General features: G+C 41.1%; 1 protein-coding gene and 1 long non-coding RNA gene across 11 annotated transcripts in view; one reads left to right on the forward strand and one right to left on the reverse strand.

The window, feature by feature from the left end:
- Nucleotides 1-8,775, reverse strand: LOC112244932. 5 transcript variants are annotated; one of them, XR_006084550.1, is made up of 7 exons: nt 8,561-8,775; nt 7,890-7,992; nt 6,093-7,755; nt 5,772-5,905; nt 5,490-5,626; nt 4,655-4,988; nt 1-791 (listed from the first exon to the last, which is right to left on the reverse strand). It is a non-coding gene; the product is annotated as an uncharacterized LOC112244932 (long non-coding RNA). The 5 variants fall into 5 exon arrangements; XR_006084548.1 differs by lacking the exon at nt 1-791 and having other exon boundaries at nt 2,388-4,988; nt 6,093-6,225; nt 7,696-7,755; XR_006084549.1 differs by lacking the exon at nt 1-791 and having other exon boundaries at nt 2,388-4,988; nt 6,093-6,225; nt 7,643-7,755.
- The window catches only part of LOC112244973 (mitochondrial ribonuclease P catalytic subunit), a 27,193-nt gene continuing 9,082 nt past the window's right edge, over nt 8,733-26,843 (forward strand). For 4 of the 6 annotated variants that reach the window (XM_024412886.2, XM_024412887.2, XM_024412884.2 and 1 more), the window contains exons 1-4: nt 8,756-10,069; nt 10,179-10,226; nt 10,414-10,546; nt 21,081-21,188. In XM_024412886.2, coding sequence (XP_024268654.1) covers nt 9,117-10,069; nt 10,179-10,226; nt 10,414-10,546; nt 21,081-21,188 — 1,242 coding nt within the window. In that variant the 5' untranslated portion in view covers nt 8,756-9,116. Of the gene's footprint in view, nt 10,070-10,178; nt 10,227-10,413; nt 10,547-21,080; nt 21,189-22,416; nt 22,515-26,843 lie in introns of those variants that run through there. The other 2 variants (XM_024412888.2, XM_042329955.1) reach the window with 2 other exon arrangements.

Genomic DNA, 26,843 nt, shown 5'->3' on the forward strand with positions numbered 1-26,843 from the left:
ATCACCTCCCTGACCAAGGCCCTTCTCCCCCAATTGCTCAGTTTGGCCGGGCGGCCTGCTCTAGGAAGAGTTGGTGGTTCCAAACTTCTTCCACTTAAGAATGTTGGAGGGCAACGTGTTCTTGGGGAGCTTCAATGCTGTAGAAATGTACCCTTCCTCAGATCTGTGCCTCGGCACAATCCTGTCCCGGAGCTCTACAGACAATTCCTTTGACCTAATGGCTTGGTTTTTGCTCTGACATACATGGTCCACTGTAGAACTTAGACTGTAGAACATAGACAGGTGTGTGTCTTTCCAAATCATGTCCAATCAATTGAATTTACCACAGGTGGACTCTAATCAAGTAATAGAAACAGCTCAAGGATGATCAATAGAAACAGGATGCACCTGAGCTCAATTTCGAGTCAAATAGGAAAGGGTCTGAAGACTTATTTTATTTTTAATACATTTTCTAAAATGTCTAAAAAAAATGTTTTTGCTTTGTAATTATGGGGTAGTGTGTAGATTGATGAAACGTGGAAAAAGCGTGGAAAAAGCAAGGGGTGGGAATACTTTCCGAATGCATTTGTATATCCTTTTAATGTTGGTCTTGCAGTCCTTCCCAGTTTGACAGAAGATTCGTGTATTTTCAAGGTCAGCGTTGTCGCTATCATTAGCAACCAGAACTTTTCTGTTTTCAAAAGTCCAGAAGCCATTGAAATCAATGAGGATGCTGGTTTGCGTCTCTCATTTGCTGCTGTTCACTAGATCCTGCACGGATCCTTTGGCTTCACCATGTCAAAGATATCATCCTGAAGGTACAACATTGCAAATGGTTTTAAAATGACTTATTATTGAATTAATTATTCAAATCATTATTAAAAACATTCAAATCCCAACGAGTACAAATGAGAATGTAGGTTGGGTCTGTAAAAAGTTGTCAGGGAACCATAAGATTTAATTGCATGACACATCAGTAGCCATCTTTCCATCTAATTAGCTACAGATTTTCATGGGAATATTCTAAAATCAGCATAAAGAGAATATGCACATTTTCCCACCAGTGGTGTTTTCACCAAACTGACTTGAAGATAAACGTGTGTGTGATGTAGTGCAAACAAACATTTTTTTTTTTTGCTTAAGTTTTCATGTACCGAATAAAAAACTAAAGTAAAATGTGTTTTCATTGCATTTTCAGCTCTATCGATAGTTGTCACAAACAAGCAAATATGACTACTCTCATCTTGACACTTGCACTCTAGCCAACAGCTCGCAGAAACTGTGCTGGTAGGCTAGTCTACATGAGACTATTATGGATAAGAGCGAGAATATTTCTATTTGTCAAACGGCAGTCAAGCATCAATCATCATGTCACCAGACCATGACCCTCAATATTTATTGGAAATGAGCATCAATATCACTGTGCATTTAAAAAATTATGAACTTCACAGGGTGGTGAAAGTGCATGGCGAAGAGATGTGATGCTCCTTTCCAAATATTGTGGGTCTTATTCTGGTGATCATCGATGCTTGGCTGCTGTTTGAAAAATGCAAATATTTTTGTCCATAATAATATCATGTATTAGGCTACCTGCACTGTATCTGAGCTGTTGGCTAGAGCCCACGTGCCAAGACCAGAGTGGGCACATTCGCTATACAACGCAATTTTATGTTTTTGACAAAACCATCAGTTGAGTTAACTGCGATGGAAACCCATTTAACTTGTATTTTCTATTTGATACCTGGGAATTTAACCTCAAAATTATTTTTGTGCACTGTCATCACACACTGTCTTTTATCTGCAACATGTCAATTTGATGGAAACTCCGGTGGGAAAATGTGCATATTGTTTTTATGCTCATTTAAAAACAATATTTGCATGAAAATCTGTCACCAATTGGATAGCTTCTGGTGGGAAAATGCACATATTGTTTTTATGCGGATGTAGAATAGGCCATTCGCATGAAAATCTGTCGCCAAATGGATGGAAACCTAGCTACGTTTTCATCCACAGTAATGGGAGTAAATTCATACAAACTTCACAGGGTGGTGAAAGTGAACAGTGATGACCTTGATGTAGAGGTCTGCACGAGACTGATTTCTTCAATCCTCACCCACTTGCTTGCTGTCCAACTCCCACCCACTACCGCAAGAACTGGTCCCGAACCCAACTGTGGTAATTGTGAGTATTTCTGTCTGTAATAATGCCCTTTTGTGGCAAAAATCTCATTCTAATTGGCCCAAGTGGGTGGGTCTATGCCTTCCCAGGCCCACCCATGGCTGTGCCCCTGCCCAGTCATGTGAAATCCATAGATTAGAGCCTAATGAATTTAAGTCAATTAACTGACTTCCTTATATGAACTGTAACTCTGTAAAATTGTTTAAAGTTGCGTTTATATTTTTGTTCAGTGTAGCTAGCTTTTAGCTACTTGAAAACCGAAGCACGTGTCTCAGTATGGAAAATGCGGCCTAGATATTCGGCAAAACAAAATGCATATGTATCTGGTGGACATCTGGCATTAATGGGCTATATCAGCCAATAGGCTAGATGTAGTTTGAAGAGAGCAGAGTTTGGAGCGAGAGCAGACACTTGCACTTTCTCTTGAGCTACGTTTGATAGGCTGCTTTTTAAGAGTGAGACGATTTTCAGACAAACAAATATGGGTGACCAATGTGTATTTCTAGGCAATGTTGTAAACTATAGCCTATTCATGTTTAAGAAGTTAATTTCCTTGGAAAGATAACTGCCCCATGCTTCTCCGCCCATGCATAGGCTACCTACTATTTTAACCACACACGCACCTGATCTTGCACCTATCTACTGAACTTGAAAAGCAAGAATGATGAGAGTGAATACTTGATCTTTCTCTTGAGCTACAGTCGTTTTGCATATGGGATATAGCCTACCTTTTAGGAGGACAATTTGCATGCAAAGACAATTAAATGGGTAATCAATATTTATTGAAAATAAAAAAGGTGCAATGCTCGCTCACCATGGTAGCCAATAACTGTTGACCTTTTCAATAGCGACCAAATTTTTTGATTGCACCTCGACTCAAGTTAGTTGAGCGCACTCCACTTCTTTCCATTATCAATATTAATTTAGACACTGAAGTAAACTATTGCCTATTCATATTTAAGTGAATTTACTTATTTCATAGAGCCCCACAGTGGAGGTGTCATAAAACCTTGCGGTCAAACAGAGAAATGTTTCCAATCATTTTTCCACCATTCATTTTTCCCATTGGGTATTTTAGAAAGACTTAAAATTAAGGGCTGTGTTTTGTGTAGGCTAACTCTGGTGTGAAGTTTTGATAACCATGTAACTCTCGCTCAATACAATATATTAGGCTCTATTTAATCTCAGATTTGAAAATGCTAATTAGCATCAAAGTGGACATCATGCAAGACCACAAATCCCTGCAAGCTCCAGTATGTTATCTCAAGCTGGCACCTTTGCTAATAGGTAGTGTCAATTTTAAACTTGCACAAGACAGTTCACAGAATTGTAAATTTCAAAGACATTTTAACAATTTCTTCATTACTATATTAAGCTAGCATTAGATAGTTAATCCAGAGATTCCTACTTTTGCCTCTATTCGGCAGTCTCATCCAGATCATCATGGAATTTGTAGTTCTTTATGATAGCCACATTAGCAGCTAATTAGCATTTCATTGTTGGGGGGGTAAATACAGGTGAATATATTGATAAAGGTCACCTTGTCCTAGAGATTTAGTTATCAAAACGTCACGACATGAAACACAGCCCTTATTTCAAGAATTTCTAAAATTCCCTATGGGAAAATGAATGATGGAAAAACAATTGGAACCATTTCCCTGTTTGACCGCTAGGTTTTATGGGTATTATGACTCATACTGTGGTACTCTATTTAGACCACACATACCAGGCATTCTTGATCTCACACACCCAACTAGGAGAGGAGAGGTACGCTACTGAAATTTAAGCAGCAAATTCTGTGTGTGAATAATGCCGCAAAGAGGTGCATTTAATACAATAGGTAGGATAATGCCTACAAAGCAGACAGTTTCCAAATAATTTGCAGGACCAAAAAAATATCCTCATCCCAAAGTTGTCTGAATGAACATGTGCTTCCTCCCGCAGCATTAAAAATGCCGACACACACAGCCTACCGACACTGTGTCTGCGAGCTTTTGGCTAGAGCGCATGTGCCAAGACCAGAGTAGGCACATTTGCTACAATTTCTGTAACAAAACTCTTGGTAGAGTTGAAAGTGCGATGGAAACACATTGAACTTTAGATTTGTATTCAGTACATGAAAATTTACACAAAAAGTAAATTTTGTGTACTCTCTCATGCACTGAAGTCTGTTTGGTGGAAACACACCACTGGTAGGAAAATAAACATTTTCTTTATGCACATTTTTGTATATTCGCATGAAAATCTGTCACCAATTGGAAGGAAACCTAGCTAGCATTAAATATTGTATCAGCAAACTCAGATTAGATCTTGGGGAAACAGAAGCAGCAGCACTGAACACCTACTGAGCACCATGGCTTATGGTTAACTCCATACAAATCCTTGTCTGGATGAGACTTATTTCCGGATACTTCCAGCTGATTTTACAGTAACCAGTAGTACACTTCAGTTACTTCATCCATGGTGAATATGGTAACAGGGGGCAAAGTCTATTTACCTTGACATCCTAGAAGAATATAGTCTCCTGCCCATGGATTTTCATCAACTCCTGAATGGCCTGGTGGATTTTTTAAATGTTTTACATAATAGATGACAACAGTTTTCATACAGTGAGCAGGATAGCAAGGTCCCGCTGTCTGCCGTCTCCATTGACTTCTATATCTCTGGCCCAATGTGGAAGGTGTCCATCTCACCCTGAAGAAGTAATTGAGAGTGAAGACATTGAGGTAGCCCTTGTTCCCCATGTCCAGCAGCTTGAAGATGTACTGCAGCGCTGCAGGCTTCTTCCTGTTCTCCAGAGCCAGAACAAAGTCCACGTACGTCTTATAGTCCTGGGAGAGATACACACAAAGTCAAGACCAGATTTAGTATTAAATCAGGTCCAGTGTTTCCCCTATATTCATTTAGCAGCGACTGCTATATCGTTGCCACCACTCCAAAAAATGTATACAAATAAATAATAATTTTAAGGTAAGAGTGACAAGTTACACATCTTCCTCAGATTCTCATGATTGTCAGAAATCTCCAAGGTAACTAGCTAGCTAGCTTGTAATCCTGGAAGTGTAGCCAACCCTATTAGTAGATGTACTGTATGTTATAATTGTTAGCTAAAATACAGTAATGTTACGCTAGCAAAAACCTTTTTGGAGTTAAAGTAGAATTGGCTATGATGTCATTGAGATCAAGACATAAAATTAAACTGTCCTCAATTTTGAGATGAGTTTCAAAGGAATTCTACTCATGAATTTGAGTAGAATGTCCTTTAAAAAAGTCAGCGGTAGTTTAACAAAAAAAACTCCAAAGGGAAGACCCCAAGCAGATAAGGTTTTTACAATTTCTCCATCGTAGGTGAGGCACTCCAGGTACATGCAGTCCAGAAAGACGCTGGTCAGAGTGCCAGTGCCGTAGCGAGACAGCTCCTCCTCACTGAGCATGCCGTTGTGGTCCCTGTCCAAATTCAGGTATTGACCTGCAAGAGGAAACAGAGGATCGACCATCTTACCAAGACAGAACAAAGACATGTAGAGTACCTTTTTTTATTTTAACATTCAGGCATTACCGGCTTCAGATTAGTCCAATGTCTATTATGTTGAAATCAAATAGCTGCTGCTTACAATAAACTTGAAGAGCAGAGGGTGCAGAGAACCAGTTGGATTCCTGGCTCACCTTGGAAAGCTCCTCATCTCTCAGCTAAAGTAGAACATCCAAAAAAACTGCAGGCCAAGATGTCTTGAATCTTGAATTTCCCCTGGAAATTAACATAAATAAATGGAGCAAGATGTTTGTTTTTAAGAGTGGGCACAGGTAAACAAGTTGTAGGCATGAAGATCAATCATCGGAATCTTACAGATAGGAATTCAAAACCTCAGCGTCTCTTATACATGTATAAGTCTGCACATTTGACTAATGTTTCTGGTTAGTTATCGTTAACTAACCAGTCCGTAAAGAATCCAGGAAGAAGAAGAACTTGCGGACAGCGGTGCAGACATAGAAGGAATAGAAGGACGTCTCCAGGCCATCCAGCTGATGGAGTGTGGGGATCAATTTTAAAATGTAGTTCTCCACTTCCTGTCACATAACAAGACAACACACATACCAACTCAATCCAACCTAAATTCCAAACAGCCTGGTGTTCAACCTATTTATGGGTTGCACATTGTCACAATATCGTTTTGAACATTTGTTTTAGGACTGATGGCCAACTGAACATTCTACTCAATGCATCCTCAATGGGCGATGATGAAGATTTGGTCTAATGCATTACTAAACTTTGAAAACACAATGACATTTCTAAAAGAAGGCAAATTATTACTAGGAAAACCTTTGGTCATCATTTTGATGTTGCCAGATTGACTTTATTTGCAGTATAACGTTAGCTAGCTAGCTAGGATTGCGGGGAGACCACCAAATTTTTAGTGCACTACCGTTAGCATTGCAAGCTATTTTTGAGGAACTTTGCTAGTTAATGACAACATTGCCATCTGTCTAAAGTAAATTTAACAACATGATGATGGTGACAAAGTTTTTTCCTACTTTAGCAATGTCATCTAATCTTATTTCTAAATCACTAATGTAATCTAGGCAAATATTCATTAGCTCCCATTCTACTTTTGGGCATCAACATGGCTGCAGTGTCTGTAAAATGTTGATAACAATGGCAACTACGCAACCAAGTGATGGAGGTGCACGAATCTGGGGCTACTTGGACAATTTACACCCCAAAAGTCATAACATTTGTCTCTTTGCTGGAAAAGACAGCAATACAGAAAGGTTATCCAAAAGGTAAAAGGGTCACTGAGAAAAACATGATGTCACAGTGAAGAAAAACATTTACTGTAACCAGAGATGCTTCACAAGAGGGTGGTTCCTGCCTCAAGGTCATAGTACATATCATCTTTCACAACTCTGGAAGGTGCAAATGGGCAACCTCAATTGGAATCATGAGAAAGTAAGGAGGGAAGGGATATCCCTATTTCAGTAAGGAGCCACCAACACAAGCTTTTGGTCTGAAAGTATAGTAGTAGTGAGAGTGCTTACAGACTCGCAGCGGTAACCCTGTCTGGCCATGTCATGGAGACTCAGCCCTAGCTGTGTTTGCTAGGGATGGGGGAAAAGTGTGACACCAATCAGGCCCCGAGGACTGGAATTGCCCAGGCCTGCTCTAAACGCTCTGCAACGTGAAGTAAAAGCTGTTGAATTCCCTTTAGTTGTAGTTAATTATTTTGAAGCAGAGTGGTAGAGCGAAAGGCCTATGAACTACATCTTCTGTTTAAGAATGAAATGATACTCAACAGCCTTTACCTCATGTTGAATAAACCCCTAGCTTACAAATACACTATGTCTCATCATCACGGTATTCATGTTGCCTTTTAACACCAGCTAAAAACATGCTTTTGGGCTAATGTGAATGTACACAGAGTTAATTCTGCTCAAGATTAGCACAAAACTTTGTGGCTCCAAAATGACTAATATGCAGAGTACTCACTTGCACTTTACTCCTGCTTTGTCTTCAAACTTCAGAAAACAGTCATAGCTTACCATTGCCTCCTCTCCTGTCATGGGTGACACTTGGTGTTTGTCGAGCAGAAACCACATGATCTATATAACAGAAAGAAGATTTAGGCAAAATAATTAGGTTTGATTACTTGAATAGACTTATGCACTTTTCCGGTGCTTGTAAAGCTTTCTATTTTATTAAACATTTGTTTGATTCTGCCAGATGTTAGTCTCACCTGTAACTCCTCATTTGTTGAGAAGCTCCAAGCTCTTCCTCTGCAGAAAGATGGCTCTGGACTCCTCTCGCAGTTTCTGCAGAACTTCATCCTCTGCAGGAAGCTATATGGGTTACAAGATAAAATACTTAATTAAACATGATCCTTTCAGCCCCTCAAAAAAGTCAAACAGAAGCAGGCTAATGATACAAAAGTGCATCCGTTGACACACGTCAATAATATCATAATTATTGTAGGCTATAAAGCTGTTAAAAATGGTTGATGAGTTAAAATGTTAGGTTAGAATGTTAGAGATTGTCAGAAAATGCAATTGCTTGCTCTGTAGTAGAAGAGTGGAATGTTCTTGTAGTTCTCTGTGCTGCTTCCTCCCCTCTACTCTGTGTAGTAGTATTTAGTGAAAACTATTGTCTCGTCTACCTTCTTTTCCTCAGTCCTCTCATGTGAACAGAAATGTATAAGTCAACGTAACATGTTGACACAATAAGGCTGTGTGAATGTTCAATCATTGAAATACGTGGGTAGTTGGCTAGTACCGGTAGTTAGTTATCTAGCTGGATAGCTACTTCTTACTCAAAAATAAAGAAGTAACGTTAACTAGCTATTCAGGTTTCTATGAAATTTGCCTAGCTAGCTAGTTAAATAAACACAACCAATATATGGATGCAGCAAACCATTAATGGAGGATGCCAATCTTCTTTTCAAAAGCTCTTTCCAGTGCACTACCTTATTGTTTGACATGTTACTTCTGTTTATTCGTAATAACATGAAAACTAGCTAACCAAAGTTATGATAACTTCTAACTCCAGCGTCTAAAATCTCTAAACAATCGTAGCTCGCTTAGAATTGGTCGGCTTCGACGTGACCTCTGAACTCCAATGTCACATGATTGTGGCGTCATCATATGCGACTTTCTGATCACAGACATGCCTTCTTCTGCAGGTGAATACTCCGTAAAGTGTTATTTAGCTAAATTTATTTAGCCAAATTATCATCCAAAACAAGTGCATGTAGATATTGGGTCTCCTGACTCCTTATCAAAATAATAAAACTGGCATGCTGGTTGTTTGTTTATAGGCAATGTCAATTAAAGTCTCTAGCTAGCTAATTCGTTTTAACCTCATTTCTTAAAGTATCCCTGACTTCACTTGACTGTTTTTTTAAAATGTTTAACACAGACATGAGACATCACATCTGACAGTGTACAGTAGTAGTATATTGTTACTAACTATGAGCTCCCTCCTGATATTAAAAACAAGAATATGTCTGAAATACATTAGCCCACTCTTTAATCCAAGCACTGCTGGCTTTACTCCCCTGAATAATGTGATTAGCAAGCTATCAGTTAGTTCCAGGCTTTTATGCACTAAAGGAGGGAGTAGACATGCAGGTAACAACAGGAAAGAGGACAGACAGAGAGAATTCAATATCAGAGAGAGGCTCCCTTTTCCCAAGTCAGTGTTTGCTTCTGGGACAGCCAAGAGAACTGCTGAATACCAAAAGAAGAGGGCTGAGGAGGAACCAGACTTCCCCAGAAAGAACAAGAGAGTGAAACCCCCAGACCACCCTCTCACTGCCTCAGAATGGAAGAGCCTAAAATTGACTACCCCGAATCCTGATCGCTTTGACGTCCGGATGATGTCATCAATGCTGGCCGATGGGACAGACATCAACGTGGCCAAGTCCCTGCTGGCCTATGTTGCCATGGATACCGGTACGCTGTCTTACGAGCTGCTACTGCGGTACCTCACCCTGTGTGTCGGCAGCGGCCATCACTCTGAGGTGTTTGACATGTATGATATCATGAGGAGCCGGTTCAGGACATTAGACACTGGAGCGTCCAGCCTGTTCATAAAGGGCTTCAGCAGGACAGAACGCTGGAAGGAGGCGCTGACCATCCTGGAGAACATCAAGAGGGCCATCACGCCATCACCGCGTAACTACGGCGATACCATCGCAGGGGCGGTGCTACATGGTGATGGTGACACTGCCTGGGCCCTGTATGCTGAGCTGATGGAGAAGGGCCTCATTCCCAACCAGGAGACATGGCAGGCCCTGTTCCAGTGTGGTCTCTCTCATCAGGGCCACGAGGACGGGCTGCAATCCATCCTGCTCCATATGAGGGACAACCAAATCTATCCCGAGGAGACTCTGGCTAAAGATATCAAAGCTTGGTTTGAGAGGTAAGTCCTGAATATAGGTTACTGAATAGGCCTACAATCACACAATGTTATTGGGAGAAAGCATGGGCTGTGCCTATTTTGGTTTGATTATGATATCTTCTCCTGCCAGTCTTCCAGAACAGAAGTGGATTGGAAGCTGGTCCACTGTAGACCCCAGGTAACAACATAAACATTATTTTAATTTTCTTCATTAAACCATTAGACCTAATGAAATCAGAGTTTGAATCAGCACTTCATACACTACTTCTTCTATACTTCTTCTACTTCTATTCGAAACCTAGATGGCTGGAAAATGGAAATTCTTTATTAACCTCTGACCCTGTTACCTTTGCCTTTTTAACCAGGGGAGTGTGTCGGAGCTGCCAGGCAGAGCTGGAGTCCATCCAGCTGAGTCGGGAGGAGTACGCCCAGCTCAAAGACAGGGTGATGGGGGACGTGATCCAAGGCAGAGACGTCTTCAATAAGACCACTCCAGAGGTTTGGGAACCTCTTTCTCTTAGTTTGTCTCCCTCTTGTCCTCTATCTCTGCATTGATAGTGTCCACACACATTATGCAAATTGTCTACACTACAGGTCAGCTTTATGTAATTGGTCAGCCAATCCTTTTGAGTACAGTTGGTTGTAATATATACGCAACATGCAGCAATTTCAAAGATTTTACTGAGTTACAGTTCATATAAGGAAATCAGTCAATTGAAATAAATAAATTTGCCGCGAATCTATGGATTTGACTGGGAATACAGATATGCATCTGTTGGTCACAGCTACCTTAAAAAAAGGTGAGGGTGTAGATCAGATAACCAGTCAGTATCTGGTGTGACCTCCATTTGCCTCATGCAGTGCAATATATCTCCTTCACATAGAGTTGATCAGGCTGTTGATTGTGGCCTGTGGAATGTTGTCCCACTCTTCCTCAATGGCTGTGCGAAACTATTGAGCCGTGCATTATCATGCTGAAACATGAGGTGATGGCTGCGAATGAATGGCATGACAATGGGCCTCAGGATCTCGTCACGGTATCTCTGAATTCAAATTGCCATCGATAAAATGCAATTGTGTTCGTTGTCCGTAGTTCATATCTGCCCATACCATAACCCCACCACCACCATGGACACTCTGCTGACACAACTTTGACATCAGCAAACCGCTTGCCCACTCGATACCATACACACGGTCTGCGGTTGTGAAGCCAGTTGGACATACTGCCAAATTCTCTAAAATTATGTTGGAGGCGGCTTATGGTAGAGAAATTAACAATAAGTTATCTGGCAACAGCTCAGGTGGACATTCCTGCAGTCAGCATGCCAATTTCACACTCCCTCAAAACTTGAGACATATGTGGCATTGTGTTGTGTGTCAAAACTGCACATTTTAGAGTGTCCTTTTATTGTCCCCAGCACAAGATACACCTGTGTAATGATTGTGCCATTTAATGAGCTTCTTGATATGCCACACTTGCAGTGGTGTAAAGTACTTAAGTAAAAATACTTTAAAGTACTACTTAAGTAGTTTTCTGGGATATCTGTATTTGACTTCACTAATCATATTTTTGACGAATTTTACTTCACTACATTCCTAAACAAAATTATGTACTTTTTACGCCATACATTTTCCCTGACACCAAAAGTACTTGTTACATTTTGAATGCTTTGCAGCACAGGAAAATTGTGAAATTCACACACTTATCAAGAGAACATCCCTGGTCATCCATACTGCCTCTGATCTGGAGGACTAATTAAACACAAATGCTTTGTTTGTAAATTATGTCCGACTGTTGGAGTGTGCCCCTGTCTATCCATACATTTTAAAAACTAGAAAATTGTGCAGTCTGGTTTCCTTAATTTAAGGAATTTGAAAGGATTTACACTTGTATGTTTACTTTAGTATAATTTTCGTATATTTTTGCAATATCATTGACTTCTGTTATTTAAGTATATTTAAAACCAGATACTTTTAGACTTTTACTCGAGTAGTATTTTACTGGGTGACTTTTTCACTTTTACTTGAGTCATTTTCTATTTACGTATCTTTACTTTTACTCAAGTATGACAATTTGGTACTTTTTCCACCACTGCACACTTGTCAGGTGGGTGGATTATCTTGGCAAATGAGAAATGCTCAATAACAGGGATGTTAACAAATTTGTGAACAAAATTTGAGATAAATAAGCTTTTTGTGCATATGGAACATTTCTGGGATCTTTTATTTCAGCTCATGAAACATGGGACCGGCACTTTACATGTTGCGTTTATATTTGTGAAGTTGTGTAGTTCCACGGCAGAAAATAGTTGCATACAATGGCCACTAGACAGTGCTAGTGTCGTATCAAACCAAATCTGCACATGTGAATTCAACAACAAGCACTGCAGGTTTCTCCACATGCACACATTGAGAATTGCAACAAGAAATATGAAAAACCTATGGCAAAGTTTTATTTTGGATTTAACTATTCCTTTGGTTCTGGATGTTTTGGGGCTACATTTTTTAAGTATTGGTCAAACTTTTCAGCCATTAAATGCAGTGTTTCATGATTCAGTGTTGTTCAGGGCTGATCTTGCTTTACTCTTAGGGTTTGCTGTTGTTTAGGGGTTTATCTCCTGAATTAAACAAGATATTTTGCTGCATGAGGGCCAGTTGTATGAGCTTGGGGGTCTACTGCTTAAAATAGCAAGTCGTCCTCCAAGGGATCAGGCCTGTCCCACAATTAGATGAGATGATAGGGATTTCCAGTTGCAGAACATGTATCTCCCCGTCTCTCTCTCTGCATCTGCACTGAGCCCGCTCTTAGAGTCAGTCAGCACAGCCACACATTTCAAACATTGGTAAAGGCTGGTCAATATGTAAGTGACAAAATACATTTGACCCTTTACTGGCGAAGACCCGTTTCACCTCATTGTAAGGATATTTGATGATAGCTGCTTGTAGGCTCTTCTCAGGTCAAAATAAGTGTACTGTAACTAGCTTACCTCCATTTGTCATTGTCCTATATGTGGTCATTTATGTTTCATCAATAAGAACTCTTCAGATGCATGGTAGGAAACATACAAGTATTTGTTTATTTGAATCCCCATTAGCTTTTGCAGATTCAGCAGCTATTCTTCCTGGGGTCCACAAAAAACAGGAAACATGACAAGTAACAAAGAACAGTCACATAAATGTAAAATACAGCTATATACAAACAATACAACCACAACAATACAACAACAACAAAAATGTGTGTGTGTGCATGTATTTGTTTGTGTGTGAGTGTGTGTCCCCTCACAGTCCCTGCCGTTCCATGAGATGTTGTTAAAAAAAAAAGTGTTTGCTTGAGTAATTGGAGATGGAAGGGAGTTTCATGCGATCTTGGCTCTGTATAATACTGTGCGTTGCTGTGAATTTGTCTCTAAGCTATTATAACCCCATTCCTGAAAGTTAAGACTTTCTGGAACGTGGACATGCCTTCTGTTTCCTGCTATGATGATCACAGGCCGTGTTAGGAGTGTCAACAATTTGGCCCACATTAGAATATAGTTGAATAGCCCTGTCATAGCCCTTCTAAGGATAGCTGTTCCACTCCCTATTTAATCTTGTTCTTGTGACTGACTGGGTTTGAACCAGGGCTCTTGCATGTCACAAGACTTTGTTAGTAGAGCTGGGACACCGTCCATATCTTTCACTTATTGCATGCATTTAGCTGATATCGTTCATTACGGTAAGTAGCCTATACCATAGAAATGTAAAGTTTGAAATTAAATAAGTTTGCTGATATGGCTGATTCTTAATGGGACAATTGATGGCCACAACCATCAAACTACTAGTAGTAGTTTAAAGGATAATAACAAACAAAACAGTTGCACATTGTTATGAACATATTGTTCTATTTATTGTTATTGCATCAATTCAGGCAGTTTATGACAATATGGATTTATACCCATATTACCCTGCTCTATGTGTTATCCCACTTAGCTAAACCCTATAGGCATCCGTTCAGGAGTTTAATGTAAAGGATGACACATTGCTTGCCTAACGAGTACCGCATCCCCCTGATTCAGCTCATACTGAGACGCGAACACAGGACGTCTGCCTTGCAAACATACTTGACCGCCCTCCTGAAGTGTTCCAACCCACCAAGATATTTAAAAAGGCCTTCTTCAACTGCACAAGGGGCGACACTTCAAGCTTATGAGTGTGTTTCACAGATCCCGATCTGCTACATTCACCCCCTAAACTCACTCTACAGCAACCCCAGTTGTTGAACCAGCGCATCTGTAGATCTAAGTCCAGTGGCACCATTGTAAAGGACATCACGTTGACTGCTTAGCGAGTACTGCTTCCCCCTGATTCAGCTCATATGGAGAGGCCTTCTTTAATTGCGCAGACTGAGGAGTGAGTTTCACAGATCCCTATCTGCTACACTAGATCCAGCAAGGTTACTCATCAAAAGAGTGTGGTTTCGTGATCCATGCTTATGTGATGAGAACCTTGCCTGAGACCTGAAGATGTGTTAGTTTGACATGTGTTAGATTTGTGTTAGACGTGTACGTTTTAAGTCTCCGGCAAGGGTAGTCATTATAAGGTTAACATGTTTCTGACTGTGTTAGCCTGTTGAGCTAAAGCTTAGGCATTGGTCCTGTGGCTTGGATGGGTCTCTTCAAAGAGTAGGTCAAAAGGAGTTGAAGTGTAACACAGGCGGATCAGTGACCATGTTTGTGTGATGAGTAACTTGTCTGAGACCTGAAACGTTGCATTGTCTGGCACACAGGATACCTGGGTTAGAAAGCGCATCAGTCAAGCTGATACCGGTCTCAGGCAAGGTTGCTCATCACATGCATGGATCACCAAACCACCTCTGTTGCACTCTCATTAAATGGGGGGCAGAGATCCTTCTGCTTCTGTTTGCCACAGAAAGTGTTGTTGTTGTTGTGCAGTACTTTTATACTTTTCCTCAAGTAGTATTTTACTGGGTGACTCACTTCTACTTGAGTCATTTTCTATTGAGATATCTTTACTTTTGCTCAAGTATGACAATTGGGTACTTTTTCCACCACTGAGAACTACTGTGTTAAATCTGTTTTGGCTTAAAGGGATACTTTGGTATTTTGGCAATGTGGCCCTGTATCTACTTTCCCAGAGTCAAATAAACTCGTGGATTAATGTTTTGTGTCTCTGTCGAGGAGGAAGAAAGTTAGAGGTAGTTTCACAAGCCAATGCTAACTAGTGTTAGCGCAATGGGAACTATCCTTTATAGATACTGTTTCATGGGAAATATAATTTTTGTACAGATGTACAAAGCATTAGGAACACCTTCCTAATATTGAGATGCACCCCCTTTTGCCCTCAGAACAGATTTACTTTGTCGGGGCATGGACTCTACAAGGTGTCAAGTGTTCCACAGGGATGCTGGCCCATGTTGACTCTAATACTTCCCACAGTTGTGTCAAGTTGGCTGGATGTCCCTTTGGATAGTGGACCATTCTTGATGCAGACAGGAAACTGTTGAGTGTGAAAAACCCAGCAGCACCTGGCACCTACTACCATACCCCGTTCAAAGACACTTAAATATTTAGTCTTGTCCATTCACCGTCTGAATGGAACACATACACAATCCATGTCTCGAGGCTTAAAAATCCTTCTTTAATCTGTCCCCCCCCCTTCATCTACACTGATTGAAGTGGATTTAACAAGTGACTTCAACAAGGGATCATATAGCTTTCCTCTGGATTCACCTGGTCAGTACGTCATGGAAAGGGCAGGTGTTCCTAATGTTTTGTACACTCAGTGTATATTGTATAATAAAGTGATAGGCTATTTCATGGCAGTTTTTTGGGGAAATTCAATTTTCTTTTGATTACTCGACTGCATGTCAGGATGAACTGTAATACATTAAGTCCCTGTTCTGTGCTGTAATCCCTCTTTGTTGCTTTAGGTAACATTAGTTTTGTTTATATCTGGGCATAGCTTGGACATTTTTTTGGCCTGCTGCAGTCATATAAGCTGCACAAAAGAGTTTCACATTTCAACCCTCAACAGGCTCTCACATGAGTGACCCTGGAAAGTCCCTGTGTGTGTATGTTGGTTTGTGTGTGCTTGCGCGGACTCTAACCCCCCATGGTTACATGAGTGAGTAGTTTATGATGTGAAACCAGTGTGAGGCACTGAAAACTAACGCTCCTATGCAGCATTGGTGTTTTCTTTACAAGGTTCAACCTCATTGTAAAGTCTATCACATGAAAGAGTGCAAGAAAAATGCATTTAGAATCAATTGAAAAGCAACGGTACCATTTTTTAATTAAATCATTTTGTCTATGATTCACAGATTAAAATTAGAACCCACTTGTTATGGTTTGTCTGCGGTGCAGCACTGCTTTATATTAGCCTATTTCTCTGTCTGTCCCAATTAATACTTTCAGAGGTGAATTCCTATAATAAGCATAACATAGTCTTGCACTGAGAAGTAAGATATTATTGTTGTTCTGTAACTAACCAGGATATAAAGGGCAACATTTTGCAGCAGGTTGACAGGGAACACCCTGGCTTGCAGGGTTTTAGAAAATAGAACCAGCCATAGAACATAACATAACAACCTGTTCCTCGCGCTTTAGACTAGAGGGAGATGACAGACCGGTGGAACAGCCACATGTATTTTTACCTACAATTTTTGTTTTGCGAGGTTGGATTGAATACAGTTATGTGGAATGTCACTGTATAGCCTAATGCTATTAAGATATCAATGCAAATGTTATTGGTCACGCGCTACATACAACGGGTATAGAATTTACCATGAAATTATTGCTTGTATGAGGTATTTCAGATAGATACAGTGCATTCGGAAGTATTCAGACCCCTTCCCCTTTTCCACATTTTGTTACGTTACAACCTTTATTCTAAAATTGATTAAATACCGTTTTTCCTCATCAATCTACACACAATACCACATAATGACAAAGCGAAAACAGGTTTTTAAAACAGTGCATGTCAGAGCAAAAACCAAGCCATGAGATCGAAGGAATTGTCCTTAGATCTCTGAGACAGGTTTGCGTTGAGGAACAGATCTGGGGATGGGTACCTAAACATTTCTGCAGCATTGAAGGTCCCCGAGAACCTTCCAGAAGGACAATTATCTCTGCAGCACTCCACCAATCAGGCCTTTTTGATAGAGTGGCCAGCCTGAAGCCTCTCCTCAGTAAAAGGAACATGACAGCCTGCTTGGAGTTTGCCAAAAGGCACCTAAAGGACTCTCAGACCATGAAAAACAAGATTCTCTGGTCTGATGAAACCAAGATTGAACTCTTGTATGTGTATGTTTGTGTGTTTTGTTTTGTGTCTGTTTGTGTGCTTATGTAGTGTATGTGTTTGCGTTTTGTATGAAAGTGTCAGTGTAGTGTGTGTATATAGTGTGTATATATATATATATAGTCTTGTGAGTTTGCATAGAGACAGTAGGGTCCGGGCAGATAGTCTGGGTAACCATTTGATGAACTATTTAGCAGTCTTATGGCGTGGGGTAGAAGCTGACCCCATTTAAAATACCCAAATGCGGGACAACAGAATGATTTTGCTGGACAATGTAGTCTGTCTGTGTGACCCCCTCAACCTTTTTTTTCTAAATTAGTAGTGTTTGAATTTGTTGATTAAATGTGGGACATGATTGTGGGACACGGGACCAAGGACGAAAATGTAAGACTGTCCTGCACAATCTGGGACATGTAGTCACCCTACTGTGCAGGTGTGAGTGGGCCATGTTATGTCCTTAATGATGTGGAGGCCAAGGAACGTGAAGCTCACGACCTGCTCCACTACAGCCCGATCGATGTGGATGGGGGCGTGCTCTCCCCTCTTTCTCCTGTAGTCCTGTTCTCCTTGGTCTTACTAGCATTGAGGGAGAGGTTGGTGTCCTGGCACCACACTGCTATGTCTCTGACCTCCCTGTAGGCTGTCTCATCGCCGTCTGTGATCAGGCCGACCACCGTTGTGTTGCCAGCAAATTTGATGATGTTGTAGTTGTGCGTGGCCACACAGTCTTGGGTGAACAGGGAGTACAGGAGTGGACTAAGCACACACCCCTGAGGGCCCCCCATGTTGAGAGTCAGCGTGGCAGAAGTGTTGTTGCCTACTCTCACCACCTTGGGCCGGCCCGTTAGGCAGTCCATGACCCAGTTGCAGAGGAAGGTGTTCAGTCCCAAGGTCCCCAACTTGGTGATGAGTTTGGAGGGGACTATGGTGTTAAACGCTGAGCTGTCGTCTGAACAACATTCTCACATAGTTTTTTCCCCTCTTGTCCAGGTGGGAGAGGGCAGTGTGAATTGACATTTTGCGTCATCTGTCAATCTATTGGGGTGGTATGCGAATTGGACTGGGTCCATGGTATCTGGGATGATGGTGTTGATGTGTGTCATGACCAGCCTTTCAAAGCACTTCATAATTACAGATGTGAGTGCCAGGATGATTACAGTATTTTAGGCAGGTTACCTTGGAATTCTTGGGAACTGGGACAATGGTGATCAGTTTGAAGCATGTTGAGATTACGGACTAGGACAAGGAGAGATTGAACATGTCTGTGAAGTCACAGTACTGAGGCGACACTACAGCCTGGGGTTGGATCCCATGACCGGGAGCCCCATAGGGCGGCGCACAATTGGCCCCGCGTCGTCCGGGTTAGGGGAGGGTTTGGCTCATCGTGCTCGAGCGACTCGAACTAGTACTTGTCCTCTTGCTCAGTTGTGCACCAGGGCCCCTTTCTATTCTGGTTAGAGCCCGTTTGCACTGTTCTGTGAAGGGAGTAGTACACAGCATTGTATGAGATCTTCAGTTTCTTGGCAATTTCTCGCATGGAATAGCCTTAATATCTCAGAACAAGAATAGACTGATGAGGTTCAGAAGGAAGGTCTTTGTTTCTGGCCATTTTGAGCCTGTAAATGATCCCACAAATGCTGATGCTCTAGATACTCAACTAGTCTAAATAATGCCAGTTTTATTGCTTCTTTAAATCAGCAAAGCAGTTTTCAGCTGTGCTAACATAATTGCAAAAGGGTTTTCTAATGATCAATTAGCCTTTTAAAATGATCAACTTGGATTAGCTAACACAATGTGCCATTGGAACACAGGGATGATGGTTGCTGATAATGGGCCTTTGTATGCCTATGTAGATATTCCATTAAAAATCAGCCGTTTCCAGCTACAATAGTCATTTACAACATCAACAATGTCTACACTGTATTTCTGATCAATTTGATGTTGTTTTAATATACAAAAAAATAGCTTTCTTTCAAAAACAAGGACATTTCTAAGTGACCCCAAACTTTTGAATGGTAGTGTAGGTTCCTTTGTGATTAAGACATTTTATTGGTTCCAGACAGTATTGCAGATGAGCAGTTGATAAAATTGTTTCTCAGCATTGTCTCCTTTTTCCAAGTGGAAAACTCAGTTATGCAAGAACAATGAAGAAGAGCCATCAAATGTGAAATATTCTCTCCCTACCAGGGAGAAACTCTGGAGAGATGCAAAGGTGCCTCCTATCAAGTGTAACTGGGTGGTTGCCATGCTATGCTCAGCTAAACCCATTCCCTCCACAATGGAACTAGAGTGGAGATCCATTGTCTCTGACTCCATCAAAAATGACTTCTAGGCACAAGTCACGTGACCCTACAACCTCTGGGAATTCCCAGTTCTTCCAGTCCCAACTCGCCATGACAACTGCTAGTGCTGCAGGGGAGCAGATAGCAACACAACAAGCTGTGTTAATAAGGTAGAGGTGAAGTAAAGGGGAAAGTAAGCTCTTCCCCAGGCTATTGGTTAACGAGATGTTAACATCCTGTCTTTATCCCAGAGGCCTAATGATGTATTAGAATGTCTATGGCCTGAAACAGGGCCTTGAATGTCTCTTCAATACTTAATGTCCTTTAGTTGCAGAACTCGTTCTCCCTTCTGCACCACAGGGATTCCCCAAATATTATTCCTCTTTCCGTCCCATATAGATGTCTCATAGCGATGCTGTTGCTTACAAAGTCAAAAGCTTTAGCTAAATTTGCTACAGTTTTTTTTGTATTATTTTTCTCAGGGGTATACAGTACTTTACTGTTGTTCTGGTGGACTTTAGGATTGTATTGGGGGTGTGTCAGGGGATTTTTCAGGCTCTTTGCTAGCAGAGACAAAGAAGTGAAAGTACTGGCCTGTTCCATGGGCTACAGTATTGGATAATGGACACTTATACCACATTATGTGTTGGTTTGTAGGCTGTTGTTGGTCTGTCTTGTTGCATTCTCAGGAAACATGGTGAATATATTAGCATCTATATGTGATGAAATTAATTAAAAAATATATTTTTATGTATGTCGCAATCCATTTTTTTCCCATTTCTTTCATCACAAATAGATGCTAATATATATACACCATGTTTCCTGAGAATGCAACAAGACTCACCATGTATGTCGCAATCTAAAAAAAGTATTTCCACTCATAACGTTCATGTGTCAGTGGATCTCTATTTACTAAGCAGCAGTGACAGCAACATGAGAGACCTATGCATACATGCAGTGTAGAATGTACATGATAGACAGACAGACAGACAGGTGGAGGTGTGGCCTGGGTTGACATGTGGCCTATCCAGAAATTCTGCGCTGTACTGTGTACTGACAGATTTTTATCTGAGGCCAGTCCAGGTTCCCATTGAAACGGAAACAATGAAAGAAAAACAAGAGCGAGAGGGAAGTCCTGGCTGTCGAGTTAAGTAAATATTGACCATGCCATTTTTTATTTATCTTGCCCTGCTACTGAATTTCATCCTTGTTGTGTACAGACCAGCATGCATCATGAGCTGGTGCTCAAGACTTTCAAGTCTTTTTTTGGTGAATAAGTATGTGAATTTCCCACCCCCTCATGGATCACCTGATAGCTGTGAGACATTTCATTTAAAAAATATTAAATATAATATGGACTTGACATGCACAATCATTTCAAATGGAAGCATAAAACATTTAACCACATATGTAAACCTGAAGCTTGGGTAACCAAGTGTTTCTCCCTCTCCTAGGAGCTGGAGAGCTTCAAGAACTTTGTCAAGCGGAAGCCGGCCTTTGACGTGGTCATAGATGGACTCAATGTGGCCAACATTGGCATCAAAGGGAACCAGTCGCAGACGGTGAGTTCTCTGCGAATGTGAGTCCAGAACAACAATCACAGGGTATGAAATGTTCTGAGTTGGCACCATTGATCTGACATTTAAGGATGTGGTGTTGTGCTATTGATTAGTGATTGGGGGACGATAGTTACATTTTGGGATAATATTTTATTTATTTTTACCCCTTTTTCTCCCCAATTCTGTGGTATCCAGTTGGTAGTTAGTCTTGTCTGATTGCTGAAACACGACCTAACCCAGCCGCACTGCTTCTTGACAAAATGCCCGCTTAAGCCAGCCACACCAATGTGTCGGAGGAAACACCGTAAACCTGGCGACCGTGTCAGCGTGCATGCGCCTGGCTCGCCGCAGGAGTCGCTAGAGTGCGGTGGTACAAGGACATCTCTCCCAGTCAAACCCTCCCGGACGACGCTGGGCCAATTGTGTGCCGCCATGGGTCTCCCGGTCGTGGCCTGCTCTGACAGAGCCTGGACTCGAACCAGGATCTCTAGTGGCACAGCCAGCAACTGCGATGCAGTGCCTTAGACCACTGCGTCACTCGGGAGGCCGACGGGGATATTATTTTTGACGATATATTGTATTGTTCTGACAATATCGCAATATGATTTTAGCGGAAGTTGGCTGTATCTGCACCAAAACTCCAGTATTTTTCCTTCATAGCTTATTTTCCATCTTCTTTTTAAATAGGGAGCCAATTCGTTTTCAGCACTTTTATTTTATTGACTGATCAAAATTCCGTTTATCATGGCTCTCTATTGTCCCTCTGCAGCAGACATATGGTGAGCAATATGTTTTGAACATCAAATCACAATAAAACCACTGTCCCGAATCACTATATATATATATATATATATATATATATATATATATATATATATATATACATATAGTGATTCAGGACAGTGGTTTTATTGTGATTTGATGTTCAAAACATATTGCTCACCATATGTCTGCTGCAGTATTGATATACACACAGTATATCACAAAAGTGAGTACACCCCTCACATTTTTGTAAATATTTGAGTATATCTTTTCATGTGACAACACTGAAGAAATGACACTTTGCTACAATGTAAAGTAGTGAGTGTACAGCTTGTATAACAGTGTAAATTTGCTGTCCCCTCAAAATAACTGAACACACAGCCATTCATGCACAAACCCACCTTCGCTGGACCAGACAGGACTGGCAAAAAGTTCTCTTCACTGATGAGTCGCGGTTTTGTCTCACCAGGGATGATGGTCGGATTTGCTTTTATCATCGAAGGACTGAGCGTTACATCGAGGCCTGTACTCTGGAGCGGGATCAATTTGGAGGTGAAGGGTCCGTCATGGTCTGGGGCGGTGTGTCACAGCATCATCGGACTGAGCTTGTTGTCATTGTAGGCAATCTCAACGCTGTGTGTTACAGGGAACACATCCTCCTCCCTCATGTGGTACCCTTCTTGCAGGCTCTTCTTGACATGACCCTCCAGCATGACAATGCCACCAGCCATACTGCTCGTTCTGTGTGTGATTTCCTGCAAGACAGGAATGTCAGTGTTCTGCCATGGCCAGCAAAGAGCCCGGACCTCAATCCCATTGTGCACATCTGGGACCTGTTGGATCGGAGGGTGAGGGTTAGGGCCTTTCCCCCAAGAAATGCCCAGGAACTTGCCGGTGCCTTGGTGGAAGAGTGGGGTAACATCTCACAGCAAGAACTGTCAAATCTGGTGCAGTCCATGAGGAGGAGATGCACTGCATTACTTAATGCAGCTGGTGGCCACACCAGATACTGACTGTTACTTTTGAATTTGACCCCCCCTTTGTTCAGGGACACATTATTCAATTTATGTCAGTCACATGTCTGTGGAACTTGTTCAGTTTATGTCTCAGTTGTTGAATCTTATGTTCATACAAATATTTACACATGTAAGTTTGCTGAAAATTAACGCAGTTGACAGTGAGAGGGCATTTCGTTTTTTGCTGAGTTTATATAGCATTGTGAGAATCCCAATACATATCGTATCGGCGCGTAAGTAAAGTGATAATATCGTGAGGTCACTGGCAAATTCCCAGCACTACTAGTGATGTGCCTTCTGCAGTGCAATTAGACTGCAACCTATATACAGTAGCTATTAGAACATAGTGCACATGCACAGCTGGTGTTACCACTTCCATTTCAGTGTGTTTAGGTTCATACTGACTCACTGTTAGTCTTACTCAGTCTTCCACACTAACCAAACCACAGTCAGCGTCAATCAAAAGCAATATTCCAATGCAGGGGATGTTTCCTAAATCTGAACTTTGTTACCACTTGAGTGGTCGAGCATCAGTCATCATCATGAAAGCAAATACTCTCGAACGTCTCAGACTCAGAAAATTACTTTTTCCCCCACTGATGACTAAGGCTGGAATCACTGTCAATATTACAAATTCCTAGTAACGGAATATAAAGGGTGCCTATCTTGTATTTGTAACTCAGTACAATGACATCATTCTGGACAGGATGTACGGTATGTCTGCTCCCTCTCTCCGGTTGCTACTAGGGGATGATATAGTGCACAGCACAGCCACGCCAGCATGTATAGACCCCTCGGAAAGAGCCAAATACAAATATCCGTCTTGAATTCCAATGAAATGAATAAGTTGTAATGCCAGCCCACATAAGTTACCCATATGCTTCCCCCACTTGAGACACAGAGGCGATGGCATTGTCACGGCTGCATGGGGCTATGGGAGGCTGTTAATAAATGACAACACTTTTTCATGTGGGAAAGATGGGTATATTTTTAGTGCTGTGTATATTTATTTAACCATGGGCTCATAGCCGAAGAAACCCACAGAGTATTATATCTGTGCTCTGTAAGCAGAACCCTCAGTCACCACAGTCTGGCCAGCAGTCTGCCATGCATACACAAACACACACACAGTGTGAATAATCCCTCCACCTCCCCACAGCTGTTTAGCCTCTTGTTTCTCTGACAGGTGAGCTGAGCATTAGTGAGGAGCAGGGGGGACTGTGGCCTCAGGGCACTTACTGCATAGAGTAGATATGAATAACCTGCTCCCAGCTTTCAAATACAGCAGTTCTGTATTTCTATCAATGCAGCACATGTAGCTTTGTTTCAGCACACCTACAGACTCTGATGCCTTATTGAGGGGATTTCTCTTCCATTGTAATATGACTAAAATCAGTATTGTGTATTTGTGGTGCTGACTTCTGTCCTAGTTATCAGCTAAAGGTCACATCTCCCCAACCCACTCGTCTGCATTCTCAACCACATCAGAAAGACATACAAACGGACATGTCAGAGTTTTTGCATGTGTGTGAAACTATTATTATACTGAACAAAAATATAAATGCAACATGCAACAATTTCAAAGATTTTACTGATGTACAGTTCGTATAAGGAAATCAGTATTTCACATGACTGCGAATACAGATATGCATCATTGGCCACAGATACCTTAAAAAAAGGAAAGGTCTGTCTGGGATGACCAAGCAGGCAACGAGAAACAACTTATTAGGGTGCAAACAATATTAGGGTCAGTAGCGGTGTGTGGGTAAATTCACTGGGGAAGCCAGAAAAAATGGCATATTATAACATATGTGTTGTGATAATTGCATTGTTTGCTCTATAACCTGTTAATTAATATGCCTAAAGGCAGACAATAAGAAGACACAGTGGCAGAATAAATTCAACCATACCTTTTATTTTGTCACAAAACCGGATAGCAACCTCTGTCCAGTGAAGTCCACAAAGCATATTGCATGTAACAGACCATTACATGACCTACAGCTTGGTCAAGCAAGTTAATGTTTCCGACATTTTTGGACCACTAAACAACTATTGATTTAGAACCACAGAGAGTTACCTCAAGTCTCAAAGAAAACAGGAGCTGCCTCCACTATTACAGCACCATTTCAACGTCAACATTTCAACATCATCAAATCACCTCTGCTTCATCTAATACAGTGATAACTAAAAGGTACCAAAAACAATTTAGTCCAATCAACGTAAGCTAAATATGATGTGGCTGTCCATGGTTCTGATTTCTGTGTGTGAACGTGTGTGCGTGTGTGCGTATTTTAACGTTGACGAAACGGTCATTAGGTACACACTTTTATTTTTGTTGTCCTAGGCTACCTGGCTAAAATGCTTGCTCGCTAGCCTAACTTAGATTCATGGGCAATGTTAGCTAGTTAACATTAGCCTTCTACATCTAGCTACATATTGAACTTCTGTATGAATTAATGGTTGGATCAGAATAGCCGTTATAATCATTGGCCAGTTTGGAGAATTAAGTAAAATCACAAGTCCAAATCCCTATCAACATCCATGGCTAATTTAGGAAAGGGCCAATTTTAGCTAGCTAGTCACCGGAGGAGAACAACACAACATGATGCAACAATTAAAATGGTTTATTTCAATGACGTATGCTCTCAATGCGATTTGATAGGAGTGACGCCAAAATCCAAGCTGGCTTCCCTTGTCACTTTTTTTTGGTGTGCCAGGACCATTCACAGTTGAGCTCGCTCAGTTTAGCTCAATGCTGATTGGATCATTTTTTATACTTTTTTTTTAACAAGGGAGGACGAATGCTCACTGGCTTCCTTTGCATCCCATTCAGTGCTACTGGGAGCAACAAGGTTATACTCATTTGGACCAGACCGCATCAGATAGATGGCCTACACATAGAGACAGTGGGGCGCTGTTTGGCTCGCTCTGATGCTTTCTCCGGTGAGATACGTTAAGCCTCTTGCGAATTGAAGAACAATTATGAAATACATAGAGATAAAAGATCAATTTTTTTTTTTACATTTTATTGGCACATTTTTCCATTAATAGACACCACTGACAAAGGTTTAATTTCTCAAAACTTAGAAAATACAAATTATGTCAAGGAAATAAACCAAAGTGCTTTAAAATATACAAAGGGATACGTTATTTGAAATGAAAAACGGACTGTCCTATACAGTCTTAACTTAAAAAATAACTTTGATCCAACGTGCAGGAACAGAACGTACACGAACAGAACGTACACAAACCAAAAATCAACTATCTGATCCAAAAATGTGTTCAGAGACCGTGTGGATGGTGTGACGCAATTGCGGAGCCTCGGAAGGCACGCAGAGGCCAAATCGAGCTCTTTACCGCATCGCTGTGCGCCTCTTAAATGTTGTAACAATGTTGTAACAACCATGTAAACTATGGAGCATGCACTCAACATAGAAACAATGATAGCAAATGCCAAACTGTATTTCTGCAATAAAGTTATGTATGGGATATAAGAAACAAGCTATGTGTCACATCATCATTTATTTTATATTTGATTTATTTAACCTTAATTTAACCAGGTAGGCTAGTTGAGGACCAGTTCTCATTTGCAACTGCGACCTGGCCAAGATAAAGCGTAGCAATTCGACACATACAAATACACATGGAATAAACAAAACATACAGTCAATAATACAGTAGAACAAAAGAAAACAAAAAGTCTATATACAGTGAGTGCAAATGAGGTAAGTTAAGGAAATAAATAGGCCATGGTGGCGAAGTAATTACAATATAGCAATTAAACACTGGAATGGAATATCAGCAGAAGATGAATGTGCAGGTAGAGATACTGGGGTGCAAAGGAGTTAAATAAATAAATACCAGTATGGGGATGAGGTAGG

Source organism: Oncorhynchus tshawytscha, linkage group LG11, assembly GCF_018296145.1.
Source record: "Oncorhynchus tshawytscha isolate Ot180627B linkage group LG11, Otsh_v2.0, whole genome shotgun sequence".
NCBI classification, from domain to species: Eukaryota; Metazoa; Chordata; class Actinopteri; order Salmoniformes; family Salmonidae; genus Oncorhynchus; species Oncorhynchus tshawytscha.